The 26,835-nt window shown below is 56.6% G+C and overlaps 4 protein-coding genes across 9 annotated transcripts; 3 read left to right on the forward strand and 1 right to left on the reverse strand.

Moving 5' to 3' along the window:
- Uba52 (ubiquitin A-52 residue ribosomal protein fusion product 1) lies at positions 1–3,127 on the forward strand. Of its 2 annotated transcripts, none has more exons than XM_041674083.1 (4): positions 1–45; positions 757–870; positions 1,043–1,129; positions 2,869–3,127. In XM_041674083.1, exons 2-4 carry the CDS (start codon positions 768–770, stop codon positions 3,063–3,065), a joined length of 387 nt encoding a protein of 128 aa, XP_041530017.1. In that variant the 5' UTR covers positions 1–45; positions 757–767; the 3' UTR covers positions 3,066–3,127. The 2 variants fall into 2 exon arrangements, with proteins under 2 accessions (XP_041530017.1, XP_041530018.1); XM_041674084.1 differs by lacking the exon at positions 1–45 and adding an exon at positions 93–211 and having other exon boundaries at positions 760–870.
- A 993-nt stretch (positions 3,128–4,120) lies between these two features.
- On the forward strand, positions 4,121–6,623 carry Rex1bd (required for excision 1-B domain containing). Its single transcript, XM_041674082.1, has 5 exons — positions 4,121–4,227; positions 4,311–4,393; positions 4,848–5,052; positions 5,810–5,889; positions 6,411–6,623. Exons 1-5 carry the CDS (start codon positions 4,156–4,158, stop codon positions 6,481–6,483), a joined length of 513 nt encoding a protein of 170 aa, XP_041530016.1. The 5' UTR covers positions 4,121–4,155; the 3' UTR covers positions 6,484–6,623.
- Crlf1 (cytokine receptor like factor 1) lies at positions 6,509–18,289 on the reverse strand. Of its 3 annotated transcripts, none has more exons than XM_041674075.1 (10): positions 18,189–18,289; positions 17,755–18,008; positions 12,008–12,289; positions 11,669–11,798; positions 11,364–11,533; positions 9,768–9,925; positions 9,531–9,699; positions 7,420–7,607; positions 7,290–7,337; positions 6,509–7,095 (listed from the first exon to the last, which is right to left on the reverse strand). In XM_041674075.1, the coding sequence occupies exons 1-10, from the start codon at positions 18,191–18,193 to the stop codon at positions 7,075–7,077; spliced, it is 1,425 nt and encodes a 474-aa protein (XP_041530009.1). In that variant the 5' UTR covers positions 18,194–18,289; the 3' UTR covers positions 6,509–7,074. The 3 variants fall into 3 exon arrangements, with proteins under 3 accessions (XP_041530009.1, XP_041530011.1, XP_041530010.1); XM_041674076.1 differs by having other exon boundaries at positions 6,513–7,095; positions 7,290–7,332; positions 18,189–18,287; XM_041674077.1 differs by lacking the exon at positions 18,189–18,289 and having other exon boundaries at positions 17,755–18,112.
- On the forward strand, positions 17,402–26,708 carry Tmem59l (transmembrane protein 59 like). Of its 3 annotated transcripts, XM_041674079.1 has the most exons (9): positions 17,402–17,538; positions 23,315–23,545; positions 24,329–24,527; positions 24,615–24,712; positions 24,860–25,012; positions 25,386–25,488; positions 25,677–25,791; positions 25,883–26,000; positions 26,119–26,708. In XM_041674079.1, exons 2-9 carry the CDS (start codon positions 23,399–23,401, stop codon positions 26,245–26,247), a joined length of 1,062 nt encoding a protein of 353 aa, XP_041530013.1. In that variant the 5' UTR covers positions 17,402–17,538; positions 23,315–23,398; the 3' UTR covers positions 26,248–26,708. The 3 variants fall into 3 exon arrangements, with proteins under 3 accessions (XP_041530013.1, XP_041530015.1, XP_041530012.1); XM_041674081.1 differs by lacking the exon at positions 17,402–17,538 and having other exon boundaries at positions 23,312–23,545; XM_041674078.1 differs by lacking the exon at positions 17,402–17,538 and having other exon boundaries at positions 23,329–23,545; positions 24,383–24,527.
- Positions 26,709–26,835: the final 127 nt, after the last annotated feature.

Raw genomic sequence — 26,835 nt, forward strand, 5'->3', positions numbered from 1 at the left:
CTTCCGCCGTCCTCTTTCTTTTCAACGCGGCGACCGAACGGGTTGGTGTGTGAGGCTGCGTCGCTGACGGGCTGATGGTGGCTGGGCCGGGGCGGGGACGCGGCGGGAACCGGCGAGAGGAATGTAGTGGCCCGTGGGCGCCGCTCTGGCCTTGTGCATGCCCAACGGGGTTCGGCCGGGGGACCTGGTCACGCGGAGACACAGGCTGAAGGTCCAAGAACCGCGGCCTGGGTTTATCCAGAGATATGCTGGGAATTTGGTTCCAAAGGGCTAGCCTGTGCCATGGGTTGGTGGTCACCCAGGGTACAAAAACTGCCTGGGCTTGCACGCCTTTAAGCCCAGCACTCGGGAGGCAGAGGCAGGAGGATCTCCTGTAGCCTGGTCTACAAGAGCTAGTTCCAGGACAGGAAAAATAAACAAAAAATATCGGCGTGATTGTGCACAACTCACGTCAGCGCTTGAGAAGTAGGTTATTGTGATTTGATATTCGGTCCCTGAGATGGCGGACAGTGGAGAGGCACGTCTATAGGGTGGGATGCTGTTGAGCTGGGCGCCCTGTCCCACCGGGTAGTGGTGACTGGGACAGTTGACAATGCACGGGGTCCCCGGGATGTTTGGGCTTTGGGGACGCACTTAGGGCAGCTAGACAAGAAATACCCAGCTTCCCGGGGGAAGTGGAAGACTGGTACGGGCCTGCTCAGGCAGATGCCCTCACACAAGCAACATGTCACTGATGGGTCTCTTTTCTCTGCTTAGCAGACGCCAACATGCAGATCTTTGTGAAGACCCTGACGGGCAAGACCATCACTCTTGAGGTCGAGCCCAGTGACACCATCGAGAATGTCAAGGCCAAGATCCAAGACAAGGAAGGTGGGCTGGGCTGCTCGGGGCTCTCTGTCTTGTGGATAGGGGTGGTGTTGATTGGAGTGCTTACCGGTCTTTGGAAGGTCTTTGGAGTCCTCAGCCTCATTCCTCTGTGATTGCGGTGGTCCCAGCTCGTCCAAGAAGGAGCTGCGGCCAGCCTAGTTTCTCCTGTGTGCAGGCATCCCACCTGACCAGCAGAGACTGATATTTGCCGGCAAGCAGCTGGAGGATGGCCGGACCCTGTCGGATTACAACATCCAGAAAGGTAAGGGGCAGCAACCTGGCTATTTGGCTTTTGGGCGGAGGACTTGCATTGTAGATGGGCCTCTTTACTGGTAGCACAAGAAAAAGTGTTAGGGGTAGGCTCCAGTCACTTGGCTGTGGAAGTCAAAAAGCAGCTTGATGGAGTCGGTTCCATTCCACCTGTGTGGGCTTCAGACTTGAACCCATGTCACCAGGCCCATCTGTTTTGTGTGCCTTTTCTTGCCAGCCCTTTACTTCTATTTTTACTGTTTTTTTTTCCTGTTTTGTCTTTAAGCTAAGTCTCAACTTTAGCCCTCGCTGGTCCCACAGTGTTGCCCCAAGAACTGGCGTTGCAGGTGTGACCCATGGTGCCTGTTTATTTTAGTGTTTGAGGCAGGGTTTCTTTCTCTGTAGCCTGTCCAGGAACCCACTCTGTTGACCAGGCCAGCCTCAAACTCAGATGCACCTGCCTCTGCCACCCATCCCTGTTGACTTTTTTTTATTACATATAGTCTTCTACCTGCATGTGTCCCTGCGGGCCAGTAGAAGGCACCAAATCTCATTATAGATGGTTGTGAGCCACCTTGTGGTTGCTGGGAATTGAACTCAGGACCTTTGGAAGAGCAGGCAAAGGGCCCCTGCACTTTTTTTAAAAATATTTATTTATTTATTATGTATGCAATATTCTGTCTGTGTGTATGTCTGCAGGCCAGAAGAGGGCACCAGACCTCATTTTACAAATGGTTGTGAGCCACCATGTGGTTGCCGGGAATTGAACTCAGGACCTTTGGAAGAGCAGGCAATGCTCTTAACCACTGAGCCATCTCTCCAGCCCCCCCCCCCCCGCACTTTTTAAATGATCAAATCTTAATTTGTGTGTTGGTGTAAACGTGCCGTCATCAGCTCTTTTTCCCTTTGTGTGTATGTTTGAAACAGGGTTTTCACAGTGTGGCCCTGGCCTTGAACTCAGAGATTTGCCTCTGTCTCCTGAGTGCTGAGATTAAGGCTTGTGCCACCACCACATGGCAACTGGCAGCTTTTTTTTTTTTAATTTGTTAATTTGCATTTTATGTATTTTCCGTGTTTTGCCTGCTTGTGTGTCAATGTGAGGGTGTCAGATTCCCTGGAACAGGAATTATAATAGACAGTTGTGAGCTGAACTCCGGTCCTCTGTGAGAGCAGCCATCTCTCCAGGCTGGGAGCTCCTTTTTTTCCCCCCTCCTTTTTGCCAAGCCTCTGCCTGTCTAGGATTAGGGTGTGTCAGCAGGATTCTGGCTGGCAGGAGGACCTGGCTCTGGTATCTGCCTCACCGTGCTGTTCCTTTTGTTCCTTTGTTGCCTGTGCTGCTGCCTGCCGTGTAGTGAGGCCTCTGTACATTACAAAAGTAGTAGAGCCGAGCGGTGGTGGCGCACGCCTTTAATCCCAGCACTCCGGAGGCAGAGGGAAAGTAGTAAAGCTAGATTCAGTCTTGAGGGTTTTTTGTTGTTGTTGTTGTTAATTCGTTTTTATTTTATGCACATTGGTATTTTGCCATGGGTGTTCGGTTCCCTGGAAGCGGAATTAAAGACAGTTGTGAGCTGTCACATGGGTACTGGGAATTGAATTCAGGTCCTCAAGAGCTCTTAACCACTGAGCCATCTATCCAGCCCCAGTCCTTTACTAATTAAGGGCAGGCTGGCCTATGGCAGCAATGTCAGAAAACCTCTTTAGAGAGTTCCCTGAGCTCTAGGGGCAGGGCTCAGCTTCTGTCCTTCTCACCAGAGTCCACTTTGCACCTGGTGCTTCGTCTGCGTGGTGGCATCATCGAGCCGTCCCTTCGTCAGCTTGCCCAGAAGTACAACTGTGACAAGATGATCTGCCGCAAGTGCTATGCACGCCTGCACCCCCGTGCAGTCAACTGCCGCAAGAAGAAGTGCGGCCACACCAACAACCTGCGCCCCAAGAAGAAGGTCAAATAAAGCTGGGGCATTAACTGGCCCATGACCCTGGGACCAAATAAAGTCCCCTTCCATCGACCGGAGCAGTAACTGGTGTCCAAGTGACTGTTGTGTTCAGGGAGGGGTGGGAAGGGTATCGGTGTAGCCCAGGCTGCTCTGCAATCTGCCAGTCACAGGCATGTGGGGATGCCACACACAACTGGTAGCATGTGGGTTTACACGTGCGCACCTGAACTGCTGGCCTCTGGTGTGGCCGTGAGTGCTGCTTCTGGACTGGACAGGTGTGCACACAGGACTGTGGATGGAGGTTCTGCAGCTAGTGTGGAAACCACAGCTGAGGAGGCTTTCAAAGTGGAGCCCATGCCTGGGGCCCCATTCTGTCCTCGTGTCTACAGTCTCGGCTGGGATGTGTGGAAAGTTGGCTCACCCGACCTAGTGTTCATATGCCAGTTGTAGGTCCTGAACCTATCGCCTTCCCTCTGTAGGGCGTACCTGGGATCATCAGCCCTTTCCAGTTGCAGTGCACGCCTTAGTTGTGCGGCCCTGAGGCTGGCTGGCCCGTCTTTAGGAGACCATCAGTGTTGCTGGGGTTTCTTACGGTCTCCACTTTCATTGGTTAAACTGGCTATTTTAATCATGGCATTTGAAGGGTTCCATGGGTTTGAGCCTGGTGTGCCAGCAGCCTGCAGTCCCCCATATATGCATCAACCATCACTGATGCTTTTTTGTGAAGGCCTCTGCCCCATGCAGGGTCTTTGCACAGACACAGTTTGCACACAGTAGGACCAGCTGTGTTCTAAAGGTTTATCTGGATTTTTTGTGTGTGTTGTGTTGTATGCCTGGTACCCCATGAGATCAGAAACAGACACTGAACTTCGGTTTCAGATGTGTGAGTGCTGGCTTTCGGTCCAGTCGTGCAAAAGCTACTGTCACCGTGCAGAACTCCAGTGACCTTGTTTGACCTAGGCGTATGGCGAGGGTTGGCGGGTGCACAGAGATCTGGAACTAGTGCGTGAGGCAGTTGGCAGTCAGGTGCGCGCGCAACGGTCCTGGGCCTCCCGGTCGGCAGGGGCGCTGCAGCCATTCCCAAGAGCAGCCGGATTGCACAGTCATGCTCACCGCCGCCGCGGAGTTGCCTCCTGCTGCTGACGCCCCCGGATCTGCGGAGCTGCAGTGGGCCTGGGTAAGCCCAGGCGTGGGCAGGACGGTCGGGGGGGCTTCGAGATGGGCTCGGAGATCCGTCTTCATAGCCCCACGCCTTTGTAGAGAGACTCCCCGATCGCTGCGTTGGTATGGAGGATCCAGCAGCTGCAGGATGAACGCGCGCAAGCCTTCCGCCGCCTAGACCAGTGAGCTGGCAGGCTGGAGGAGGGGCGGGGCCTGAGGGAGTTCGCCAGAGTGGGACTCAGGGCCGGAACCAAGTTGGTTGTAGGACGTGGGGAGGCGGCGGGGGTCTGGTTCGGAAGTACTCAGAGGCGCGCGATCTAGGCCGGGCGCGGGGCAGAGCCGTCGGTGGGTGGCTCTGAAATCTCAGACCAGGAGGGCTGGGGTTGTGGCCGGGACAAGCAAGGACCGTGGCTGTGGGCGTGGCCTGGGAGAAGCGGGGTGTGGCCCTGGGGGGCGTGACCCGCAGCCAGAGCCCCTCTCTTCTGGAGTGCAGAAATGAGCCAGCTCTCGGCTCTCTCCAGTCTGTGGGGTTCAGGTTTTCTTCTTCGAGTTGGGTGGATCTTCCAGGTGGCTGGGACAAGAAGAGTGTTCTGTTAGTCAGGGGCGTGGGTTCAGCATCTTCCCCGCCCGCCGCAGAGCTCACCGCCAGTACATGCTCAGCGGCCAGCACCACGACTTCCCGCTTTATCGGAATGTCGTGCACGAGGTGACCCAGGTCTTTGCCGCCGCCTCGCGGGAAGTACTTGCGGTGGAAGCGGAACTAGCGGGACCTCGTGCGCAGCCAGTGCTTGCTCGCCACGTGCGCAACCTGCAGGAGCTGGAACAGACGCGCCTGGCCACGGTAAGACCACCTCTTACCGTCTGGGTAACCTCTCTCTCCTTCGGGGCCGGGAATGGGCCACCACAACCACTACCTCTACACATGCTACACTCCTCAGAGAATTTGGTCCCTCTCCTTAATTATTCCTGTCCCTTTTGGCTGGAGAGATGACTCTCTTCGTGAGTTCAATTCCCAGTATCCACATGGTGGCTCACAACCATCTGTAATGAGATCTGGTGTCCTCTTCTGGCCTGCAGGGATTCATGCAGGCAGAACATTCTATACATAATAAGTTTTAAAAAAAATTCCAGGTCATCTGGAAAGCTCTCTCGAGAACCCAGTGGCTCCAATGTCCTGCCCTCTGTGTCAGTTTCTCTCCACCTCTGAGTTATCACTGTTTGGACCCACAAGCTACATCCTCCACAAATACACTCAGACACACAACTTCCTTAGCTCCTTGACCAGATCCCAAGGCTACACCTACCATGACTTTAAAGCCAATCCTAGTGGGGGAGGGGATCACACTCACATTGCTCTTTGGTCTGGGATTCATAGTACAGAACCCCAAACCCTGCCTTGAGTCCCACCTACCATACCTGCCATCCATCCCTGGCTTTCCCAAGATATGTCAATATTTTGTACTGCCCTTCCACAGGAGAGCCCTAAAAGCAACCCAGAGTCCCCACATGCTCAAGCTCCACTGTCCCAGGCTCCACTCTTCTGCCTTCTGTCATGATCAATGTGGCTTTTGTCTTGTGACTCCCATTTTCTTCTCCAGGTGGCGCTGCTGCAGGTGATGGGGACACCAGGAGTGTCAGAACAGGGGGACCCTGAAAAGTTGCGCCAGCTGAGAATAAAGTGAGCCTTGTGGGCCTCTTATCCCAACCCTTAAATTAGCACCACACAGCCGTGGTCACCCCAGTGGAGCCTTGTGGGCCTCTTATCCTAACCCCTACAGTAGCACCACACGGCGTGGTCACCCCAGTGCTGACCCACCCAATCGCAGAGGGCACTCTGATGGTGTCCTAGACGCATTCGTCTGAAGTTTCTGCTGCTTTCAGGAGTTTGAACATGGTCTCAGTCACGCTTGCTCCCCTGTGTGAGCCCCTGCAGTTCTATCCCAGGTCTACAAGCACAGGCAGGCATGCACACACATCCCAATCTCCTGGTGACAAGCGCCCCCCCATCGGCCTTTCCCATGAGCCCACTGTAACCCACCAAGCCAATCCGCCTCCCAGGCATGCTCCCAGGCCGGGTTTGAGGTTTGGCGGCAGGCAGGAGGGCTCGGGGCTTGCCATAGTCCCCCTCCCCGCTAGCTGTGCGGCTTGGCTAATTCACCCCATCTGGGTTTTATTTATAGTTTCCATCCGCTCTTGTAGGGTAATTAAAACCATGGAGGCGATCAGCGAGGTTCTGCAGGAACTCAGGTTTGATGCCGAGTCTGCAGAGTGAGGGCGGCTCCCAAGGGACCAGAGGAAGATGGGAAAAGAGGCCCATGGCGTCTAGCGCAGCCCTGACCGCCAGCTGGCTGGGGTCGAGCCCCGGCGGGCTGCCCTCTAATGCGCCTCACAAAATAAAAGAACCTCTCCCTCTGCAGTTTTCCCATCAGCTCTGTATGTGGGGTGTGGGGCCCAGCGATTTGGGGCGTGTTCCCCAGGGGAACAGGGAGAGCAGGTGGAAGGCTTGCATACCCCCAAGGAATTTAGGACAGGTATTCTGTGTCCTGGAAAACAGCACTGGTTTGGCAGTAGAGGATGTCCCAATCCCCTAGAAAACACAAGCCTCAAACACACCATCAGAGGACCTGGTTTATTTAAAGAGACTCTTGGAGAACCCTGGGTAACCAAAATTCTTACTCCAACCCTACCCACATGGGGTACACCCAAGGTTGACCATCATGCAGACCAAATCTGTGACTGTGGGAGTTCACTGCGCCTACCCCAGCCCCTGGTGGTGTTTCTCCGGTTCCCCCAAAGTGACAGTACTGAGGCCCTCGTTGAGGCGAGCCTCCCGGTCTGCATGTGGCAGAAGAATGGCCTGTCCTTAGAGTTTATCCGGCAGGACCTGAGAGTAAAAAGAATCCACACTAAGTCTGGATCACTCTGCACCTTGGCGTTCATGCAGTGAAGCGCTTGGCCAGACGCTAGCACGCAGTAGGTGCTCACACGTGCTAAGTGAGTGAGAAGAAAACTCCCATTTGAGCAGCCCGAGGGCGGGAAGGCCTCTTCTAGACTGCCTATCCACAAGGACCTCCTTACCTCTCGCCGCGCCCCGTCTGCCCGAGGGCAGGATCCCCTCGTCCTGTGCTTCGAAAGAAGAGCACAGTGTCATGGAGGCTGCACACTCCTCAACTCCCGCACCCCCACGCGAGCCTTCCCCACTTCCTACCTGGTTTCGAGTCTTGTGTGACTTTTGCATCCAAGCACGCCACTGGTCGTACAGGCGGAAGCTGAGGTTCGAACAGTACGCGTGCTTCTTGAGCCAACCGAGGAACTGCTTGAGCTCGCGCCGCACCGGGCCCGAGCTGGGCTCGCCGCCCCGCGGCTCGCACACCCCGCCGCCCGGGCCCGGGCGCTCTAAATAGAGTGAAGCGGCAGTGTCGGGGCGCGGCCGGCAGGGGGCGCACGCGGACGGAACCGCGAGCTCCCAGACCAGACCGCAGCAGCGGGAAAGTTGGGAAGGGTGTCAGGTGTGGACCCGGGCGTCATCCAGTCGGATGGCGCTGCCACAGCGATGCAAACGGACAAGGAGGATCAAGTTAGTCGGAAGCAAAACCGGGTATTCGGTCGGAAATGAAAAAAAGAAATGGAAACTTGGTGGGGTTAGACCAGAACAGAAGGAGAAGGTCCACAGTCACTGGGAGAGAGAGCCCCAAGCGTCACGCCAGCACTTGGTAGGCTGAAGCATGATTGCTGCGAGGTCAAACCCAGTTTAGGTTATCTGTGACTACTGAGAGATAGGGTGGGGGGCGCCGGCGGGATGGCTCAGTTGGTGATTGCGTTTGCCACCAGCTTTGGTCCCACACGGTGGGAAGATCCTACTCACAGAAGTTCCCTGATCTTGTGTGCTGTGGCACGCAGGCTCACGAAGGCACACACATCGTAAAAAACAATTTTAAAAGTTGTTTAGTCATACGAAAATGTACAAAAAAAGGCTCTGGGAAAGTGGGTGACAGAGATTGAAGGAGACAGGCAGTAAGCACAGCCCAAGGGGCGGGTCCCCAAGATAAACCTGAGAAAATGATCAGTACGACAAGGAGTGGGCTGGGAGGGCCAGGTGGAGGCCGGCCCCTGGGTCCAACCCCCAGGCACAGCTATCCCCCCTCCCCCCACAGGCCAGCGGATAAGGACATCGACTTCACGTCATAAATAAAACTGGGGACTCGCTGACAGGCCCTGGCACGGCCTCGGCCCCCACAGCCCCTGCCTGCGCCCCCCCCCCTCGGCGCGCACCCTACCCCCGCCTCCCCAGTCTCCCAGGCGGACACAGCCGCCTCCTGGCTCCCGTGCAAGATTCGCAGGTGCTGGGTACGAGCAAGGGCCAAAGCTCCAAGGCTCCAGCCCCTCCCGACTCCATTCACTCCCGCCCAGCCCAGAACCTGGAGGGGCCCGGATGGGGGCTGGAGAGCTTGCTGGAGCTGGTTCTGACCCTCTTCCTCTAGGACTTTTTCCAGGACTCAGTTTCCCCATTATATCACCATCATGAAACTGAGTATATGTCGAAGTGAGTTCAGGTTTTAAGTGTCGTTTTGTGGGGAAAAAAAAATTTCATTCTCTCTCTTGGGGGACCCATAAAAGAGGGCGGGATGGGAGCCTCCTCTACTGCTTGCAAATACTAACTGGGGAGCCTTGGACAGATAGGGATACCAGACATTTCAGTAAACATGTTTCATAGACAGGAATACATGTCCAGGGGCCATAAAGTCTGCAGGGAAGTCATCTTCAGGCAGGGACTCAAAAATGGGGGGCTCATGCCTGGTTTCTGAGCACTCAGAAGGCAGAGGCAAGAAGATTCCAAATATTATTTCAGCCAAGGCTACTTTATAGCAAGGGTGGGAAGGGTGGCTCAAAAATAGAACCCCCCCCACGTGAGAGACATAGGCACGGTGGTCTATCAATGTGGGACCATGCAATAACTGGCTATAATGTTCTATTTTCTATAAAGTTAACTTTTCCAGAGACTCTAGGATATTCGGATAAGAACAACCTGTTTTTGATCTAGGGCACACTTTTGTTCCCCACCTCTCACCAAGTGACAGGCTAAAGAGAATCCGGACCAGAAGTGTGACATGGCTGAGTGTGATGGTAGTTGCCTCGCATCCCAGCACACTGTCTGGAAGCAGGGACAGGAAGATGGGGAGTTCGAGGTCATTTTTGGCTACATAGTGAGTTCAAGGCCAGCCTGGGCTACCTGAGACCCTGTCTCAAAAAAGAAAAAAAAAAGGAGACAGGCTGGATTGGGGTTCCCGCGGGGCCAGCAAGCCCTAGAAATGTGCTCACCACTTCGAGGGGTGGAAGCAGCGGTGGGGTGGCTCCACTCACTCCAGATTCCCGCCTTTTTCGACCCGTAGATCCCGAATGGGTTACAACGCACTTGGACAAAGTATACAGTGCCGGGCTTCAGGCCCGCGAGGCGGCAGGAGGTCTGGTTGCTGACGTCATCCACCACCTGCACGGTGAGGGAAGAGTCAGATGCGGAGGGCGGGGTCAGGGGCGGGTCCGGGACGGGACGGGCACCTTCCAGTCCACGCTGTCCTCGACGCGGTAGCGGATCTGGTACTTGGCTTGGAAGAGGAAGTCCTTGAGAGCAGGTGGTGAGACCCAGCGGACGCTCAGCTGGTCCTCCAGGCCCCCAACACGGCTCACGTGCACGTCCGGTGGGGGGTCCGTGGTCACTGGGGGCGGAGCAGGCCTGGTCACTGGAGATGCCTTTTTTGTTGTTGGTTTTAAGAAATGGTTTCACTGTGTAGTCCTGGCTGTCCTGGAGCTCTCTATGTGGATCAGGCTGGCCTTGAACTCACAGAGATCTTTCTTTCTCTGCCTCTGCAAATGCTAGGATTAGAGGCTTGCAACAGTGGGCCCAGTCCTGAGGACTATGCTTGGTGAGATTTGTCCAGAGACAGATCCTCCCATTGGTGTGATCCAGGCTGCAGTGGCTCCTGGGACACCAGACCTGCCTACTCACCAGAGCCTGATAGACCACTGCCACTTACATCCTGGAAACAGCCAACAGCAGTTAATGTGAACTGAAAACACTGTGACTGTCTCTGATAGAAGATACACAATCCTATCCTCAGGGGCACAGAACATCAACCTGTCCAGCTGGGGCCAGAGTTTAGCGGCAGAGGTCTTTCTAAAAAGGAGTGAGCATCGCCCTGCACCTGAGCACCCAGCACCTGTAAGCATCGCACTGCACCTGTGAGCATCGCCCTGCACCTGTGAGCATCACCCTGCACCTGTGAGCATCACCCAGCACCTATGAGCATCGCCCTGCACCTGTGAGCATCGCCCTGCACCTGTGAGCATCGCCCTGCACCTGTGAGCATTGCCCAGCACCTGTGAGGCCATGCGTTCCACTCCAAGTCACTAGCTGCTATAAGGCTGTCTATGTTTTGAGCCAGGGTCTCACTATATAGCCCAGGCTGACCTCAACAACTGTGATCTCCCTATCTAGGCCTCCTGAGCACCAGGACAACATGCATTATCATATTTCACCCCACCTTATGCCTACGGCTACCCTTCACATTACCAAGAGCCTCAGTGGGGCAGTTCTCCCAGCTACAGGCACAACCGAGGGACAGATGGCACTTTAGGATGCCAAGAAGAGACAGATGAATGGGGGGTGTGGGGACAAGTCAGGAACACCCAGGAACCCTACTGGGGGACCATGGAGAAGTACAGGCTGATCTCTCCCAGAGTCCTCAGCGAGGCACGGAAAGGGTTAAATGGCCCAGGCTGCTCTGGGCTGGGAACACCCTAATTAGATTAGGCCCAATTCTGCTCAGGGATCATCCACTTCCTGCCTCCCACCCTCACCCCCCAGCTCCAGGCCTCGGCTTCCTGGGGCGCCTCCCGACCTGGGCGCCCTCTCCTGGATCCCCCAGGACTCCCTCTTGAACACCTGGGCTGCTGAGGGGGAGAGTAATCAGGCCAGGTATTTTCTGCAGAGTTGGGGATCTTAACTGTCTGGAGTGGGGACAGGTCTTTGCATTGAATTGTGAAACCCACCGTCCTGCAACTACCATGGGGGTCAGACCCCTAGATGAATCAACAAGCCTGGGGGAAGGCCCGTATTGAACTGCGGCAGAAAGCCAGGTGACACTGGGGGCTCACCCACGTCCAGGACGTCCAGTGTGAGAACATCAGATCGCGCTGAGCCCAAACGATTGGTGGCTTCCACCCAGATCTCATACGGGGTGAAGAGGGCCAGGTCTTTCGGGATGTGGCAGGAGTGAGGGCCCACAGTGTGGTACTCCTCACAGGTATTGTCCTGACCGTACCACCTGTGGAGAAGGGAGAGTCCCTTTTTAGTTCTTGGACCTGGCTTCTTCAGCCCCAGGGGTTCAACAGGAACATATTTGATCAGAGAAGGCAAGTATTTGCCTGAAGTCACACAATTTGCTGGGCTGGGCACCAACCTCAGCTTGTACTTGAGAGAGTAGTTGGTGTGTAGGAACGTCTCCCCGTGTGTGCCCGGGGTCCAGCGGCAAGTGAGGTCCTTCATGTTCCGGGACCAGCAGCTGATGTTGAAAGGCTTCTCAGGGGGAACTGCGAGAAAACTGATAGCTTCTCAGAAGCGGCTAGGAGCACACAGAAGGGTGGGTTCCCAGCTGTGCCCAGAGCTTCAGCGCCTGGCCTGGGTGTGGCCATGCCTGTATGCAAGCTCATTTTTAACCCAGCCTGCCTTGGCCCCCTCCCCACAACAGAAGACCCATGCGCTACTCCCCAAGACCTGGGTGTCCTGGGTCCCCACTTACGGCCAACATAGAGGCAGGAGCCAGCCAGAATGCTGCCGTCCCGGGCATGACACACCAGGTTGTCCCCGGACTGTTGCCTGGACCCGTTGAGGTTGGCCAGGGCCAGGGCCAAGGTGGAGGTGTTGAGGAGGTGGGACAGCTCCGAGGGCAGGCGGCGCCCATTAAGGGTCCAGTAGAGACCCTCAGCACTGGCCCCAGGTGTATCTCCGTGTATCGAACAAGTAGCTTGCAGGGAGGAACCAATGAGAAGAGTGGGGTCCTGGGGGCTGATTACAGCTGTGTCTAGGGACAAAGAGAGATACCTGTCAGGCATGGGATGGACCAACCACAAGTCCCTCAACTAGGGATCAGGAATTCTTGAGGTGGTGCTAATAGTTACCCACTTTACAGATAAACAGAAGAAAGGAGGGAGGCCTAGGTGCCCATTGCAGCCAAGGCAATGAAGTCAAGGCCAAAGCCAGCTCTGAGATGCCACAGCCCAGCACCTTCCCAGTCCAGCCAAGAGAGGTGCCAATTGCCCATCACTGCAGCTCTTGGAGGTGAAGGCAGGAGAATCAGAAGTTCAAGATAGCTCTTGGGTTCACAGTGAGTTTGTGCCCACTAGAGAGTCAGAAGACCCTACCTCAAAAATCAATCTACCAATCAATCAGAGGTCAGTGAAAAGGCTCAGTGGGTAAAGGTGATTGCTGCTAAGCCTGAGGACCTGAGTTTGAAGCTGGAGCTTATATTGTAAAGGAAGAGAACCATCCCCCAAGTTGTCCTCGGGTTTTTATATGCTGCGCCATATACACAAGCACGAAACACATTTTGGGATTTTTTTGCGGGGAGGGCGAGAACAGGGTTTCACTGTGCATCGTACGCTGGTCTGAAACTAGAACTCACTATGTAAAGCAGGCTAGCTTTGAACTCACGGACGTCTGTCCGCCTCTGTATCCCGAGTGTTAGGGTTAAAAGTGGGTACTTTTGCAGGTCAGCGATGGCACACACCTTTAATCCCAGCACTCAGGAGGCAGAGACAGGCAGATCTCTGAGTTCAAGGTCAGCCTGGTCTACAGAGAGAGCTCCAGGACAGACAGAGAAACCCTGTCTTGAAAAACAAAAAACAGCCGGGCGGTGGTGGCGCACGTCTATAATCCCAGCACTCGGGAGGCAGAGGCAGGCAGATCTCTGTGAGTTCGAGGCCAGCCTGCTCTACAAAGGGAGTTCCAGGACAGGCTTCAAAGCTACAGAGAAACCCTGTCTCGAAAAACCAAAAAGGAAAAAAAGAAAAGAAAAACAAAAAACAAATAATGAACTTCAATGCCAAGATGTCAAAATAAATTGAAAAAAAGTTAGTCATAAATGCCTACTCAGAGCTGCATCGTTTCTATTAATCCATGACAACCCCATGTGTGTGTGCACAGAATAGCGCACGGTGGCTTCCCCGTGCGGCCACAGGGATGAAAGGAAATGCCTTTCCCTCTGAGCCCTGTCACCAGCCCACAAGATTCTTTTCTCTCTTTCTTTTGGAGACAAGGCCTTACTGTGCACACTACGCTATCTTTTTTAAAAAAATACTTATTTATTATGTATACAATATTCTGTCTGTGTGTATGTCTGCAGCCAGAAGAGGACACCAGACCTCATTCCAATGGTTGTGAGCCACCATGTGGTTGCCGGGAATTGAACTCAGGACCTTTGGAAGAGCAGGCAGTGCTCTTAACCACTGAGCCATCTCTCCAGCCCCCACACTACGCTATCTTGAAACTTTCCATCCTCCTCATCTTCCTGCCTCAGCCTCCAGAATTCTGGGGTCACATGAACACCCACGTGTGGCCTGTCCCTTCCTCCTCGCTCCTTTCTCTGAAACCCTAACCTGACATATGTGGCAGTGGAAAGCGGGCATGTCTAAACAGGAAAGCCCTACTCTGGCAAGTGTCAGGGGATCACAAATCTACAGCTAGTACACGCCACCTATGCTATGCTGCAGAGCGAGACCTTGTCTCACTGGAGGAGTAGAGGTGAGCTGGGCAACCCTCGAGGGGCAAGCTCTGTGCCTGGCTCAGGTCCCAGCACACGTGCTGAAGCTGTGGCAAACCCAATCCTCTGTGTTCTGGGGCAGCCATGAGAGAAGGGACCACCATAGAAGCCCACGTGTGAGGCCTCCACCACTCTGCCAGTCACTGCACTGGAGCTGACCCACCCCCACTCCCCACACCTCCCACCTCTCCTCTTTCCAGTCTTCCTAATCCAGAAGGCAGAGACTCGTTCCCCAGGGCCACTGTGATGCCACTTGGGAAGTGACCTCAACCATGTTGTGACCAACCCTGAGACCCCCCCCCATCCTGCCTGCCCTCCCTTGGGGAGAACCCTAGCTTGCCTACTTATAGGCTGGGACCTCAGCAAGAAGAGCAAAACCTAGGGGATGGAAAGGGGAAATATAACAAGCCCCTCTGACTCAGTTTCCCCACCTGCCAGTGGCCATCCTGATCACAGATCAACCACACAAAAATGGTTGGAGGCCTGTGGGACGTTTCCCAGGGAGCCTCGAGGCTCATAAGCCAGGCTGTGCTATGGTTTAAACATTCCCAATTTGTCTGGAAACCTAACTTCATTTGCTTCTGATAACTCTCCTTCACCCAAGATGGGCAGACTCAAGCTTCATTCATTCATTCAGAGCCTGCAGTGTGCCAAGAACTGAGGTCACCTTGGGAATAAATATACAACAAAATGCTTGTCTTTGCTGGGTGTGGTGGCTGCACCTTTCATCCCAGCAGAGGCAGGCAATCTCTTGAGTTTGAGGCCAACCTGGTCAGAGAGTTCTGGGACAGCAAGGGCTACACAGAGAAACCTTGTCTTGAAAAACTCAAAAGTTAATATTAATAAAATCACAAAAAGAGAAAACGGGAGGAAGGAGAAAAAGGAGGTGAAGGAGGAAGACAAGAAAATCTAAGAGTGAGTTGGGGCTGTAGCCTTGTGTGCTTGAGGCCCTGGGACCAGAGAGAACCAAGAGGCAAAAGTGGGTGAGTCACAGTTAGGCAAGGAGGCTTGCATGTGCAAAGGCCCTGGGGCAGAAGTAAAGGACAAGGTCAGGAAAGGTTGCAGGGCTGATGCCTGGGTAAGGAGTGGGTGGGATCAGAGAGAAAGGGGTTGCACCGACCACCATCACCCCTACTCCAACCCCAGGCTCCAGGGAAGGAAAGCTGAAGCCCTGTATGGTCCTTCATGCCACAGATGGGTGAGGTGACACCAACGTGGTTCTGGGCCCTGCTCTGCAGGGCTCTCCCGGGCAAACTTGGCCTTGCGAGGAGGCGGTTCTTGCTGGAGCCTGTGAGCGCAGTTGCATTTGGGGCTTGGCCCAGGGCTCGGCGGAGGTCTCGGCGTCCGGCGTCCGTGCGAAGGAGCCAGCAGGCCAGAGTGGAGGAGGCGTAGGCCAAGGGGCCGCCCCGGAGGTCCCAGGCAGCCAACCGCCCGCTAATTCAGAATTCCTTCGGCACGAACTGGGGCGTGCCAGCATCTCTACCCCGGCCCACCCACCGCTTCCTGCCTGGGCGCCCCCCTCAGCAGGGTGGGACCCCACTGTCTGCACTCCTGGGCAATGCTCACACCCCTCTGTTCCTCCCTGACCTTTGGCCAGAAAGGGGACTCTCGGGGGGGGGGGGGGGTCGTGGTGGGGTGGTACTGCCCTTTTACCACACCCGCCTGGCCTGGATTCTCCGGCAGCTGCTGCTGCCCTTCGTGCTGGGTGGCTGGGGGAAGAAGGGGAGCAAGGCTATACCAGCCTGGACAGGACAGCCTAAGCTTTCTTCTTAGGGCAACCGGGTGTAGCCCCGCAGCAGTGCTCAGGACACCTGGCACCCCCTTCCCGGATCCCGCCATAAAACAGGGAAGACGTTCTCCAGGCTGGGAACAGGCCTGGCACCCTGGAACACCAGGGCAATAGGACTCTAGCTTCCTTCTCGGCTTCCACGAACAATGGGCCAAAGCCACTGGGGACTGGGGCATACACATGCCCACCTTGGCAGAGGAGCAGCTGACAACGGCCCCCTAACACTGGAGAGGGAGAACCCCCCTTCCTTCCTCCCCTCTTCCGCTCCTTCCCCTCACAAAGCTGGGGCCTAAACAAGCTTCTTTCCCCCTTTCCCAATGCGAAGTTGCTGCCGTTATTAAAAAGAACACCATGTGTTTTAAAAGGGAAAAGTGTGAGATTCCCTGAAAGGCCAGCGGGAAGGTGGCCTCCATCCCAGCCATCCCCCAGGGGTCTCCATCTCCTGGCCCACTGGTACCTGCACACACTTTTACGACCCACCGGGCAGCCGGTCAGGTGCTAAGGTACACGGTAAGTACAAACAGATTGCAGAGGTGTCAGGACCCCTTATTTAATTTCTCTCCCCCTTAAAGGAAAAAACACACGCGCCACCCCCACTCTGCCACCTTCGCCTGTTGCTCTGCAGCCCGCCCGGAAACAAAGCTTAGCGCTACTGGTGGCATTCAAAGACTACCCACGGCCTGACAGCGATACCAGCTCCTTAGAAAGATCAAGGGTAGTTACTCCGTCACCTGCCAGATGCCTTGGGCAAGCTGGAGTGTGGGTTTGTGTGTGGGGGGGGAGGGTTGTCCACAGCCAAATAGCACAGGCTACTAGCCTCGGAGCAGCAGCGCAACGTGGTGCCCCAGCGATGTGGCCTGTGTCCTCCAATGGGGTTCAGAGAGTAAAGTCCTCCAGCGGACTCGGCCAAATGCATGCCCCGGTGTTGACTCCCCTGTGGAATGAATGTGGGACCGCGAGTGCGTGCGTGCGTATGATTGTGTGTCGAGGATGGAATGCGAGCGCCGCGATGGTGTGCGAATGCGCATCTGGGCTGCAGCGCGCATCGGAGGGCAGGGTGACGGGACACAAGCCAGTGGGGCTCTTTTGTGTGTCTTTGGGTGTGTCCCAGGGAGGGTCTGGATGTGGAGACCGTATCCTGGCGGATGTGTGTGCGTTGGGTGATGGGGCCCAAGGCCAGGAGTTCCTCCAGCTGATGGCAGCTGATCCCTTCTGGGTGCCCCTTACACAATAAAGTCTGGGCCCGCGGTGCCCCTACACGCTGGCTCTCGCTCTTCTGAGATTTCAGTCGCTGAAGACTTTCAGCCGCGTGCATCCTGAATGAGACTGGTTGTAAGCCCCACCGGTGGAACGGACTTTATAAGATCCCAAAACGTGGGGTCCGCTGCAGGGGGGAGGGGCGGCGCCGGCCCCGCGGAGAGGCACGTCCCGGGGGACCCCCCCTCCGGGCCGCACGCCAGGCGGTCAGAGCAGGGGGGCCCGATACGGCCCCACCCTCCCCGCGGGGCTCATCACTTCGTGGGGGAGGGGACACCACTCCGTGCCAGCACCCAACCCAACACACCCAAGCGTGCGCCCCCGGCCCGGGAGGCGTCCCTTCCCCTGTGATCCAGGACGCAGACGTGTGCGCCTCGAGGCGTCCCAGCACCCTGAAGAGGGTTCCTGGACACTACGATGTTCCTCAAAACGAGCCTAGCCGGACGGCCTTGCAAAAGCGAGTCAGGTAAGAAGGCCTTGGGCACATAACCGGGTATTCTTGGGCCGCTGGGTAGTGGCACCGTGCGCCTCGCAGGTGAGGGCGCCCCGAGGGCCGCCTTCCTTTGTTCCCTGGCCGTCCAGGTGGCGCTCGCGCCCCCTCTTTCCTCCCCCGCGGCTGCCCCCCGGGGCGCCCGATCCTGTCTTCCCTGGGGAGGTGAAGAGCAGGGTGCACGGTACTCACGGGCTCCAGATCCGCCCCGAGGCACCCCGAGGACACAGAGCAACAGAGGCGACCACAGCGAGGACAGCGGCCTCGGCTGCCGCCGCGCAGATTGGGCGGCGGGGCCCGGGCGACCGGCGGGCATGGGGGTGGCGCGCAGCGGGCGGTGACTGCAACGCCGGGATGAAGCGGGGGCGTCTCTGCGGGATGCAGATTGGGGTTCGGGGCTGCCCGCACGTCTCTGGGCGCGGACTGACTGCGAGGCCGGAGCAAGTCTGAGCAGCCGAAATTGACAAGGCGCTAATGCGCCGCTCGCCCCGCCCGGCCCCGCCCCCAGCCCGGCCCCGGGAGGTGGGGGGGGGATGATCGCGGGCCCCCGCACCGGTCTTCCCACCGCCCGCGGGCACCGCGCGCCCCACCCGGCCGGTCTCCGCCCCGCCACCATCCCTGGGCACCTCATTCTTCCGCGCGAAGCCCCTGACTCCTTCCCCACCGGCTCATGGGACCTCCCTCTCCGGCCCCGCCCGTTTCAGGCTTCCCACCGCGTCATCTGGGACCGTGTGCCCCTAACTCCGTGTCGGTCCCTAGCTCGCAGCCCTGATGCCTTTCCAGCGTCCCCCAGTCTAGCCCAGACTTCCCCGCGCCGCCCTCTTACTGGGGGCACCCATACGCTCTAGGGTTCGTGTCCCACATACACACCGAGCGGTCCCTGAACCCGTCCCTTTCAGCCCTTCTTCCTTCCGCACAGGTTTTCAAAGCTGCCCCCAGTCCCACTCCCTGGGCGCGCGGGTCCCACCGGTCCCCACCCATTCCGTCTCTCTTCTATCCTCGGTGCCTCGGTGCACAGCCTCAGCCCGGGCAGGGAAAGAATAGAAGTCAGAAGGCACCAAATTCTCAGCCTTCTTTCCCACCTCGCCTGTCCTCTGTGCGTGCTGGGTTTGGGGATGTCTGGTAGCGTGAGTAGGGAACCCCTATGCATGGGCACAAGGTAGGTGTGTCCCTTGGGGAAGTAGGACCGAACCCCGCATTCCTAGTTCCCAGAAGGGCATAGGTACAAAGGGGTTCTCCCTAGACTTCTTCACATCCCCCCCACGGAAAAATCCACTCAGCGGCCCGCGGGTGGGGTGCGCCACGAGGTGAGTAATCGTTGTACGGCCGCCGCCCGCCAGCCTCAGGTAAGGCGGGCAGCCTCGAGCGACGCATAGTTATCTCCGATTGAGCGCCCAGTTCTCTCTTTGGTTATTTTTGTTGGCCACTGTTGGGGTTTAGGGACCCCTCCCGGGCCGGCCCAGCCCTGGCATCTCATCTCCTTGCTCTCCTCTTTGGTCTCCACTCTATCCGGATGCCCACAAAAGAGAAGATCCCTGACTTGCAAGGTTTCTGTGGTGAGGTGCCGCTTGAAATCGAGTTCCCGGGAATCTCACCCCACAGATTGGGTAACAGTCCCCAGCCACAGCTCAACTCTTCCCATCCAGCGGTTCCCTTGGAAGCTCAACCCTTTCCTTAAAGGTCCCCTAAACAGCCTCAAATGGCAAAGGAGGGAAACACAAACTATGGAAACCACTGCCATTTGCTGGGGGCAAACCAGGTCTTGTGTACCTCAGTTTCTACTTTCGCAAAATGAATAATTTGGGGACAACTATAAAGTTTACATGGCAAGAATCAAGTACGGAGGGAATATCCAAAACAAGCAAACCTTAACCCTGATGAGCATAACAGGGTGCAGAAGTGGCCCATTGGCCTGTAGGTCCTCTCTGAGAACTGTGACCAGGTGGCCTATAGGGTTATGTAGGAGGTAGTGGGTCTTGGTCACGTTTCCAGGATCATTGCTGCCCCTCCCCCACAGCGCCGGCCACACCAGTTCCCCTGTATAGGTAGGGAGGTCGAACCTCGGCTCCTGGGAGGCTTTTGGAGCAAAGATATTTATTTTTTTTTTCCTGAACGCTCCTCCTCCCCCATTCCCGAGTGGAAAGGGCTAGCTTCCCATGTACCCAGGTGCTGCAGGCAGCAACATGGGAATTGCGTGACTGAGCGCTTTTCCCCCTTCCCACACGGACAATCCATCAGCAATCCTGTTGGCCCTGATTCCAAAACACACCCCCATTCTGAGATTCTGAGCCCCCTCCCCAATCCTGGTCCAGGCCTTTCATCCTCTGTCCTCTCGGAGATGCTGAGAGGGCCTCCTTGTGATGCTTCCGCCATCCTGCCCTTGTTTTAATTACAGACAGAGAGGACTTAGAAAGAAGTGAGAGCCAGCTCTGGCCTGCCACACTGTCCAGCTCACTGGCTGGTTGGGCACGAGTCAGGGGCCTTGGCCTTTTGACTGTGTCTTCGGGAAGACTTCTGTCAACCTTCCATCATGAGTGACGTTTTTGAGTCCCCACTTCTCCAGCCTGCACCTTCACTGTCTTTTATTGTCTTTGTAGCATAGGCCATCAAAGTGACAGCTCTACGGTCACTTAAGTTCTGAGGGACAGAAAAGTTAAATACTCACAAAAAATGAAAAAGTCTAGCCAAACAACAACAACAACAAACAAGCAGCTCCAGCAAGTGATGTTACCCAGATTTCAGGGTAGGCCAAACACACCACTTTGCTGCATGACCCAAAGTGGCAGACATTCCTCTCTGGTCTTTGACCTCTGCCCCCTAGATGACCTTTATTCTTTGGGCCAAGGGAGTTGACCTTAAGGTGCACCTTCTGCTCCCTTTCCTCATGTTCCCATGGAATTAACTCTTTCCTCCCCGGTTCAACCCCTCCTTGCTTAGGAAAGGAAGGTAGTCTTGGTGGACCTTCTGGCAAATATTGACCTAAGTCATTGAAGGTGGCTGGGAATGTAAGAAGGGGTGGGTGGAAGTGTTGTTAGTCCTGAACTCTTCACCCGGGTCCGGGAGACTCCACCAGCCTTGGATTCCTAGTTAAAATGCACTGTAGGCTTTGGAGGTCGAGAGACAGGACTAGTGGAAGCCAAAGCCTGTCTGAGGAGGGCAGAGCTGCGACCCATGACCACTCCTCCAGGGTCCCCTCCCCCTCCTGTACTGGGTGGTGCTCTGACTGATGAGTAGTGTAGGTCTGATTACCTGGTTTGGGGCTTGTGGGTGCCTCAGCCTAGACATTGGGGATGCCACGCCTAAATTTTATAGTGTGCTGCAACGTAAGTACTAGAGATGGATGTGGGGCCACCAAGCCTGGGGTCCTTGTTCCTCTACACCCTCAAACTGGTGCTGGATGGTCAGCTATTTGGGGGAGCATCGCACCCTCCTCTCATAGTTTTCCCCGTGTCAGCAAGCAGCAGCGCCACCCAGCCTTGGATTCGGCTTGGGGGTGGGGGTCAGTAGGGTCGTGCTGAGAGCGGCCAGGGACAAAGGGCGCTTGTCTGAGGCCCGCTCTGACCCGGGTAACTGCTTCCCGGACGCCGGGAGTACGCTGATTCACGCGGACAGCGCCCCCCGCCCCCGGCCGCGCCGCCCCGGGGGGTAGGAAGTGGGGGGGGGGAAGCGGGGCGGCGGCGAGTCAACTTTCCCTCTTAAGCCCCGAAGGAATGTCGGCGGATTTCCTGAAATCCGACCCCGGCAGCCCGCCGGCCGCCCGCCCCTCACCTGGACCAGCTCCCCCGGGAACGCCAGGAGGGGCGCCCGGGCTCACCTGGGGGGCCGAGGTCAAGTCCTCTTCCGCTTCCCCCCAGCGGCCTCAAAGAGCGGAAAAGCGGGGGAGGCTGGAACCAACAAACTACTTTCAGCCCTAAGGCGCTCCAGACTGCGACCCAACCCCTCATGCCTCAGTTTCTCCTTTTGCAAAAAAAGTACGGGATGTTCTTTTGCATGAGTCTCCACGACCCCCGCCCCCAACAAGGTCTCGTGTACCCCAAACTGGCCTCAAACTTTTGGCCAACCTCCTGTCTCAGCCTTTCTTGCTGTGATTGTCAGACCCGGCTTCTCTTAAGCCCCTACCCTCCACACCTTGGCAGTCTCTCCTGTATCCTGTCATAGAGACCCATCCCCGGTGCCATTCCGAGTTCCAATGACCTAATTTGGAAGGGGAACAGCCATACCCTATAGGGTTTTTGCAAAGAAAAATAGTCGTGGCAAGAAAATCTTTGTTGAAAAGGGTGTTTGTTTGAAATGAATGAAGGACCATAATTGCGGAAGGGTTAAGTGCCCGCGACTCTGCAAATGACAAGTGTGAACTTGAATTTAGGCTCTGCCCAGGCATTCGGATGCCAGGTTTCCCACCTGTAAATTGGGGAAACAGGCTTTGTGTTTGGTTTATTGAGCCAGGGTCTCTCTCTGTGGGCCAGGCTGACTTAGAATTCACCTCGTAACCCAGGTTGGCCTTCACCTCGCGGCGATCCTCCTGCCTCAGCCTTTCTGCGGGCTGGGATGATGGACATGTGCCAAGGCATACGACTTGGGGAGCCAGTTGGGGTCCCAGCGCGCAGGGACTGCCCAGGGTGCGCTGATGGGAGAGAGGCCCAGCCTGGGAGGGGCGGGGGAGGGGCCGCGCCGGGATCCAGATGTTCAGGTCCGCCAGGCACAGCCGCGCCTGATTAAGCCACGTGGGGGCCGGCCGGGGCCGCCGAGATGAAAGCGAGCGGCCGGCGGGGAACGGGGCGCGCCAGCCCCTCCTCCCGGCCGGAACCTGCGGCTCCCTGTGACCCGACGACCCTGCAAGCGGCCTCCTCGTCTGCTGGGGCGGAGCGACGCGGCTGGAGGGCCGCTGGCACCTGTGCTGTGCAGGCCAATGGGGCTCAGAGCCCCCGCTTGGGCTCCTGAAGAGAGAAAGCTGGGAGACCTCGGAACCCAAGACAGAAGCCACAGTGTTCCTGCTTGCCTCAAGTTTTCCCATCAGATTGGTAAAGTGAGCGGCTCAGAGGCCTTGCTCCCTAGGGTGGTAGGGTTCCCACAGGTGTTTCTGCGCTGGAATGGAGGGAGGCCACCCTAGTATTGCTCCCTGAAGGTACCCGAGAACTTCCTGGAGAAGGCAGATGCCAGGAAGGTATCTCCCAAGAGTCTTATTTGACTGCTCCTAGGACTCTTAATGACTGGTGTTCGTCTGGGTACCGCGTCCTCTGATGCTTCAAATCCACTCTGGCTCCAGCCCTGTGATCCTCCTGTCCGCCCTTCTCCTTCTCACTTCCTTTCTCTCAATTCCAAAGTCCTTGTTCTACCCTTCCTTATCCTGGTCCTCACCACCTCATGCTCCCCCTCCTCCCTCACTAACCTCCCTCTCCCCTTCTCCTAAGTCCCTTTCTCATCCTATCTTCCCCTCTTCCTAGGCCTCCATCCTTTTCATCTTCCTGGTCCCCTTCTCCCTACACCTCCTTCTTTTTGCTCTCCCCCCCCCATTTGTTTTTTTCAATTCCTTGGTTAAGGATCCTATCTGTTTCCTACTCTCGTTGTTCTTGGTCTCCATTCTTGGGTGGGTGACCAGAGTGTCACCCTATCTGGCCAGGCTCTCCTTGGTATCCCCTGGTCAGCAGGTCCAAGACCGTGCAGAGACGCCCGGCCATGAGTATCAAGGTGTCCCCGGCCAGGGTGGGAATTCACCTGCCCGCCCCGCTAGCCGCAGCCCCCCCCTTCCCAGGCTGCCTCGCTCAGTGACGTCAACACCCGGTCCCGCATCTCGACGCCCGCACTCGAGGCCCGAGCTGCGCACGCACGCTCGGCCATGGCTGCGGTAGCGTTGCTGCTGTTGCTGCTGGTGTCGCCGGCCGCCTCAGCGCCAGCGCGGGACCCCTTCGCCCCGCAGCTCGGTGACACGCAGAGGTGCCAGCAGCGTTGTCACCAGCGCCACTCTGTCCCGCCACCCGTTCAGGTAAGAGACCCCGAAACCCAGTCCCTGGAAACGGGGAGTGGCCTGAGTGGCGGACCTTCGGGTGGGGGGAGGGGATACGAGTTTTGGAATGCTAGTGCTGGAGAGTGGGGTCCCTGGAAAGGGGAGGGGCCTGGATGGGGGAACCTTGGGAGGGGGAGAGGTCCGTGTCAGGAGGAGAGATCTGGGATGGGGGTTCCTTAATTAGGGAAGGGATGCGGGGCCTTTGGATAGGAGCCTGAGAGCCCCTAGAAGAGGTGAGGAGTGTGGATGGAGGCTCTTTCGGAGGGGGAGGAGCTGGGGTGCTTCAATGAGGGTGACTTGAAGGGGGGAGGGGTGTCTCAGAACTGTCCTTCGGTACAGGAAGGGCTGAATTGACGCCTGGGATGAACGTATTGTATGTGCGTGTGTGCGCGTGCGCACACTTGTAGAAGGACATGATAAAGGATGCTGAGACCTGCTCTTAAGAAGCCTAGAGCTCACCCCCCCCCCTGCAATGTGCAAGAATTACTGGGTGCCCCTGCTCTGTTTTCTCTCTACATTCATCTCACTGCCTTTCCCCTTGAGTCGGCTTCGCTCCATCTGTCCCCACCAGCACAAGCTCTCCGTTTCTCTCCGAGAAGCCCTCCCTCCCTGCCAGCTTTCCCCGTGAGATTGTGGGGTCCACTCCTCCTTGCACCAGGTCCTCCACAGTTCAGTCTTCTTAGAAAGCAAGTTTCTGTTTCTCAGAGACTCCCATGATGATCCTGCCTCCCCTCAACCTCACTTCAGACCCTGGATTTTTAGGAGACCCCAGCCTTCTCTGAGGTCCTTTGCCTGAGTCCTTACCTCCCTTCCCAGCCTGAGTCAGAGAGCCCCTCAGAGTCCCCGAATAACAAGGCCGTCCTTGTCAGTGCTTGTGAGCGTGGCTGTCGACTTTTCTCCATCTGTCGTTTCGTGGCCAGGAGCTCCAGGACCAACGCCACAGAGACAGAATGCAAAGCCGGTGAGTCCTCCAGGGCGGGGTGCTCCTGGGCTTGTGGTAGAGGTGCCCTGGGAAGCAGCCCCAGTGACTCCATTGTTTGGTCCACAGCCTGCACTGAGGCTTATGTGAAGGCAGCAGAGCAACAGGCCTGCAGTAACGGATGCTGGGGCCAAACCCCTAAACCTGAGACCCGTCTGGAGCTGAAGGTGAACCCCCAACAGCTAACCCACTGCAGGGCAGGATCTCTGTTGAGAATTAAGCTTGCTTATCCCAAACCGGTAGTCAGATTCCACCTGTACTGGTTTCCCAACACGAGTTTTTGACATTTCTGTCTTGGGGCTTTCCCTTCCCAGAAAACAGCTTTGGAACCACCCAGCGGATCTCTGTCCCTGCTGGAATGGTTTTCCATACTCTGCAGTGAACTCATGAGTTCTGCCCAGGGCCTCGTGTCCTCTACCTGGACATACTCCCTTCAGACAGACAACCGGAAGGTGGTGGTGTTCCAGGTGAGATGGTTGCAACAGGGTAAACCGTCAGTGGCCACCTCGTGGCTTGTGAGGTCCTAATGACATCTCGGGGCAGAGCTCTGCTGCTGGGGGTTAGCACCAGCCCCTATGCTCCCTGAGTCATCTCACCGTCCTCCCTGTGGAGTAGGGGTTTGCTGTGCTTCCACTGGTTGGGTTACATGACCATCTTAGCCCATCTATAACTCTGTCCTTAGCCTGGGTGTCTTCCTGTTTCTGGAGGTTAGCAGAGGGCTTAAGGCCCATGGGGCAGTGCTTCCCGCCTGACACCTAGGAGACCCAGGGCTCCTTCAACATCTACACAAGGAGTGCTGGCTCAATTGGGTCTCTCTGCAACATCTTGTTCCCTGCTCAGACTCAACCTGTGGTAGAGAGCTTTGCATTCCAAGGGAGCCGTCTTAAGCGAATGGAGGTGACCTGGAAGGGGTCCCACCCCGAGGCCCTGGAGGGGCACATGGGTAAGATTGCAACAGTTTGATGACCAGTCTTTTCGGCTCCACTGACTCCCAGGATCCCTTGCACCTCCACTCCAGCCCTCCACATCCTCCTGCCCAAATACTAGTTTCCCTTTCCCACTTCTAACCAGGTTGGCCTCTTAGCTGAGGCGGCGGGGGGGGGGGGAGGGCTGAGTGCCCCCACCTTCCAGACCCTTTAGGCCTCTTGGACAAAGTGAGGAGGACTAAGACCCGGGTGAAGACCAGCAAGGCCAAGGTGGAGTCCGAGGACCAACAAGAGAATGACTTCCTCAGTTGCATGTCCCGGTGGGTACCAGTGGGCCGGGCTGGACTGGGTGCTGCTGTTTGAGGCTTGATTGAGGCTCAGACAGCTAAGTGGTGCCTGCCCTTGGGACAGGCGCTCGGGGCTGCCTCGGTGGGTATTGTTCTCCTGCTTCTTCCTCTGCATCCTGGTCTTGCTGTGGCTGAGTTGCTGTACCCTGGTCACCACACCTGGCCAGTCCCTCAAACTCCAAGTGAGTAGCTCATGGTGGATAGGGGCTAGGGGTGGGACAGGAAGCCTGGGGCTGCCTTCTGGGGATTCTTCCTTGCCCTGGTAAGCCAGACAAGGGTTTTTTCGCCCCCTTCCTACAGCCTCTGGTGGCAGAGCAGCATAAGAGTCTCCTGGTGGAGTCATACTGGCCTTTGTTCCCGCCCCCGCCGCCTGCCTATGAGGACAGCCCCCCGCCCTACAAGTTGAAGCTAGATTTGACCACGCTGTAATCCTCGACCTGTTGCCAAGTGGAGGGGGCCTCTCCACAGTCATTTCTCTCTGCACCCTGAAGTCCAAGGTCAGGGTGGGGAACCAGCCTTGGGCCTCATCTGTTCCCCAGTCCTATTTCTCTCTCTTCCAGCAAACCCCTAAGTCCCCTTGAAATAGAGTAACCTTAATGGCTGGGAGGGGGATCTGGCCTCCCTACCCCACTGTCTTGCTTCCTCTGGGGCTAGCTTTTGGCTTTTCTCACACGCTCTGGCTATGAATCTGGTCTGTGTTGCCTTTCTTTTTCTTTGTCTGTGTCCTCACTTGGGGGCTGAGGTCTCCGGTTCCCCTCTGCTAAGGCTCTTTCCCTTCATTTATCCCTGGTGACGCAGTCCCCCACAAGGGAGCAGTGGAGACTCCTTGCTGGGAGGGGATGAGAAGGAGTAAACCTTTAAATAAAGTGAATAAAAGATAGGGTGCCTAAGCCTGGTTCAGTCTTTGCCTGCCCTAGGGAAGTGGATTGAGCAAAGGACAAGAGAACTTTCACCCCAGCCCCTCACTGGGGGAGTCTAGGCTGGGGCTCCACCTGAGCCACGCCCCCAGCCCCTCAC

The sequence above is a fragment of the Microtus oregoni genome, unplaced genomic scaffold, assembly GCF_018167655.1.
Source record: "Microtus oregoni isolate MIOR12 unplaced genomic scaffold, Mior012 000025F_ref0000491, whole genome shotgun sequence".
Lineage (NCBI taxonomy): Eukaryota > Metazoa > Chordata > Mammalia > Rodentia > Cricetidae > Microtus > Microtus oregoni.

What these genes read in the sequence shown, in the direction of transcription:
- Crlf1 (XM_041674075.1), bottom strand. An exon ending in TGCTTCCACCCCTCGAAGTG is followed by an intron (nt 7,608 to 9,530) that starts GTGAGCACATTT and finishes CACTCTATTTAG; the next exon opens with AGCGCCCGGGCCCGGGCGGC. An exon ending in CAGACGGGGCGCGGCGAGAG is followed by an intron (nt 7,096 to 7,289) that starts GTAAGGAGGTCC and finishes TTTTACTCTCAG; the next exon opens with GTCCTGCCGGATAAACTCTA.
- Uba52 (XM_041674083.1), top strand. Translation starts at nt 768, where the DNA reads ATGCAGATCTTTGTGAAGACCCTGACGGGCAAGACCATCACTCTTGAG. An exon ending in CAAGATCCAAGACAAGGAAG is followed by an intron (nt 871 to 1,042) that starts GTGGGCTGGGCT and finishes TCCTGTGTGCAG; the next exon opens with GCATCCCACCTGACCAGCAG. An exon ending in GGATTACAACATCCAGAAAG is followed by an intron (nt 1,130 to 2,868) that starts GTAAGGGGCAGC and finishes CCTTCTCACCAG; the next exon opens with AGTCCACTTTGCACCTGGTG.
- Tmem59l (XM_041674079.1), top strand. Translation starts at nt 23,399, where the DNA reads ATGGCTGCGGTAGCGTTGCTGCTGTTGCTGCTGGTGTCGCCGGCCGCC. An exon ending in GGCCCTGGAGGGGCACATGG is followed by an intron (nt 25,489 to 25,676) that starts GTAAGATTGCAA and finishes CCCACCTTCCAG; the next exon opens with ACCCTTTAGGCCTCTTGGAC. An exon ending in TTCCTCAGTTGCATGTCCCG is followed by an intron (nt 25,792 to 25,882) that starts GTGGGTACCAGT and finishes CCCTTGGGACAG; the next exon opens with GCGCTCGGGGCTGCCTCGGT.
- Rex1bd (XM_041674082.1), top strand. Translation starts at nt 4,156, where the DNA reads ATGCTCACCGCCGCCGCGGAGTTGCCTCCTGCTGCTGACGCCCCCGGA. An exon ending in AACAGACGCGCCTGGCCACG is followed by an intron (nt 5,053 to 5,809) that starts GTAAGACCACCT and finishes TTTCTTCTCCAG; the next exon opens with GTGGCGCTGCTGCAGGTGAT. An exon ending in TTGCGCCAGCTGAGAATAAA is followed by an intron (nt 5,890 to 6,410) that starts GTGAGCCTTGTG and finishes CCGCTCTTGTAG; the next exon opens with GGTAATTAAAACCATGGAGG.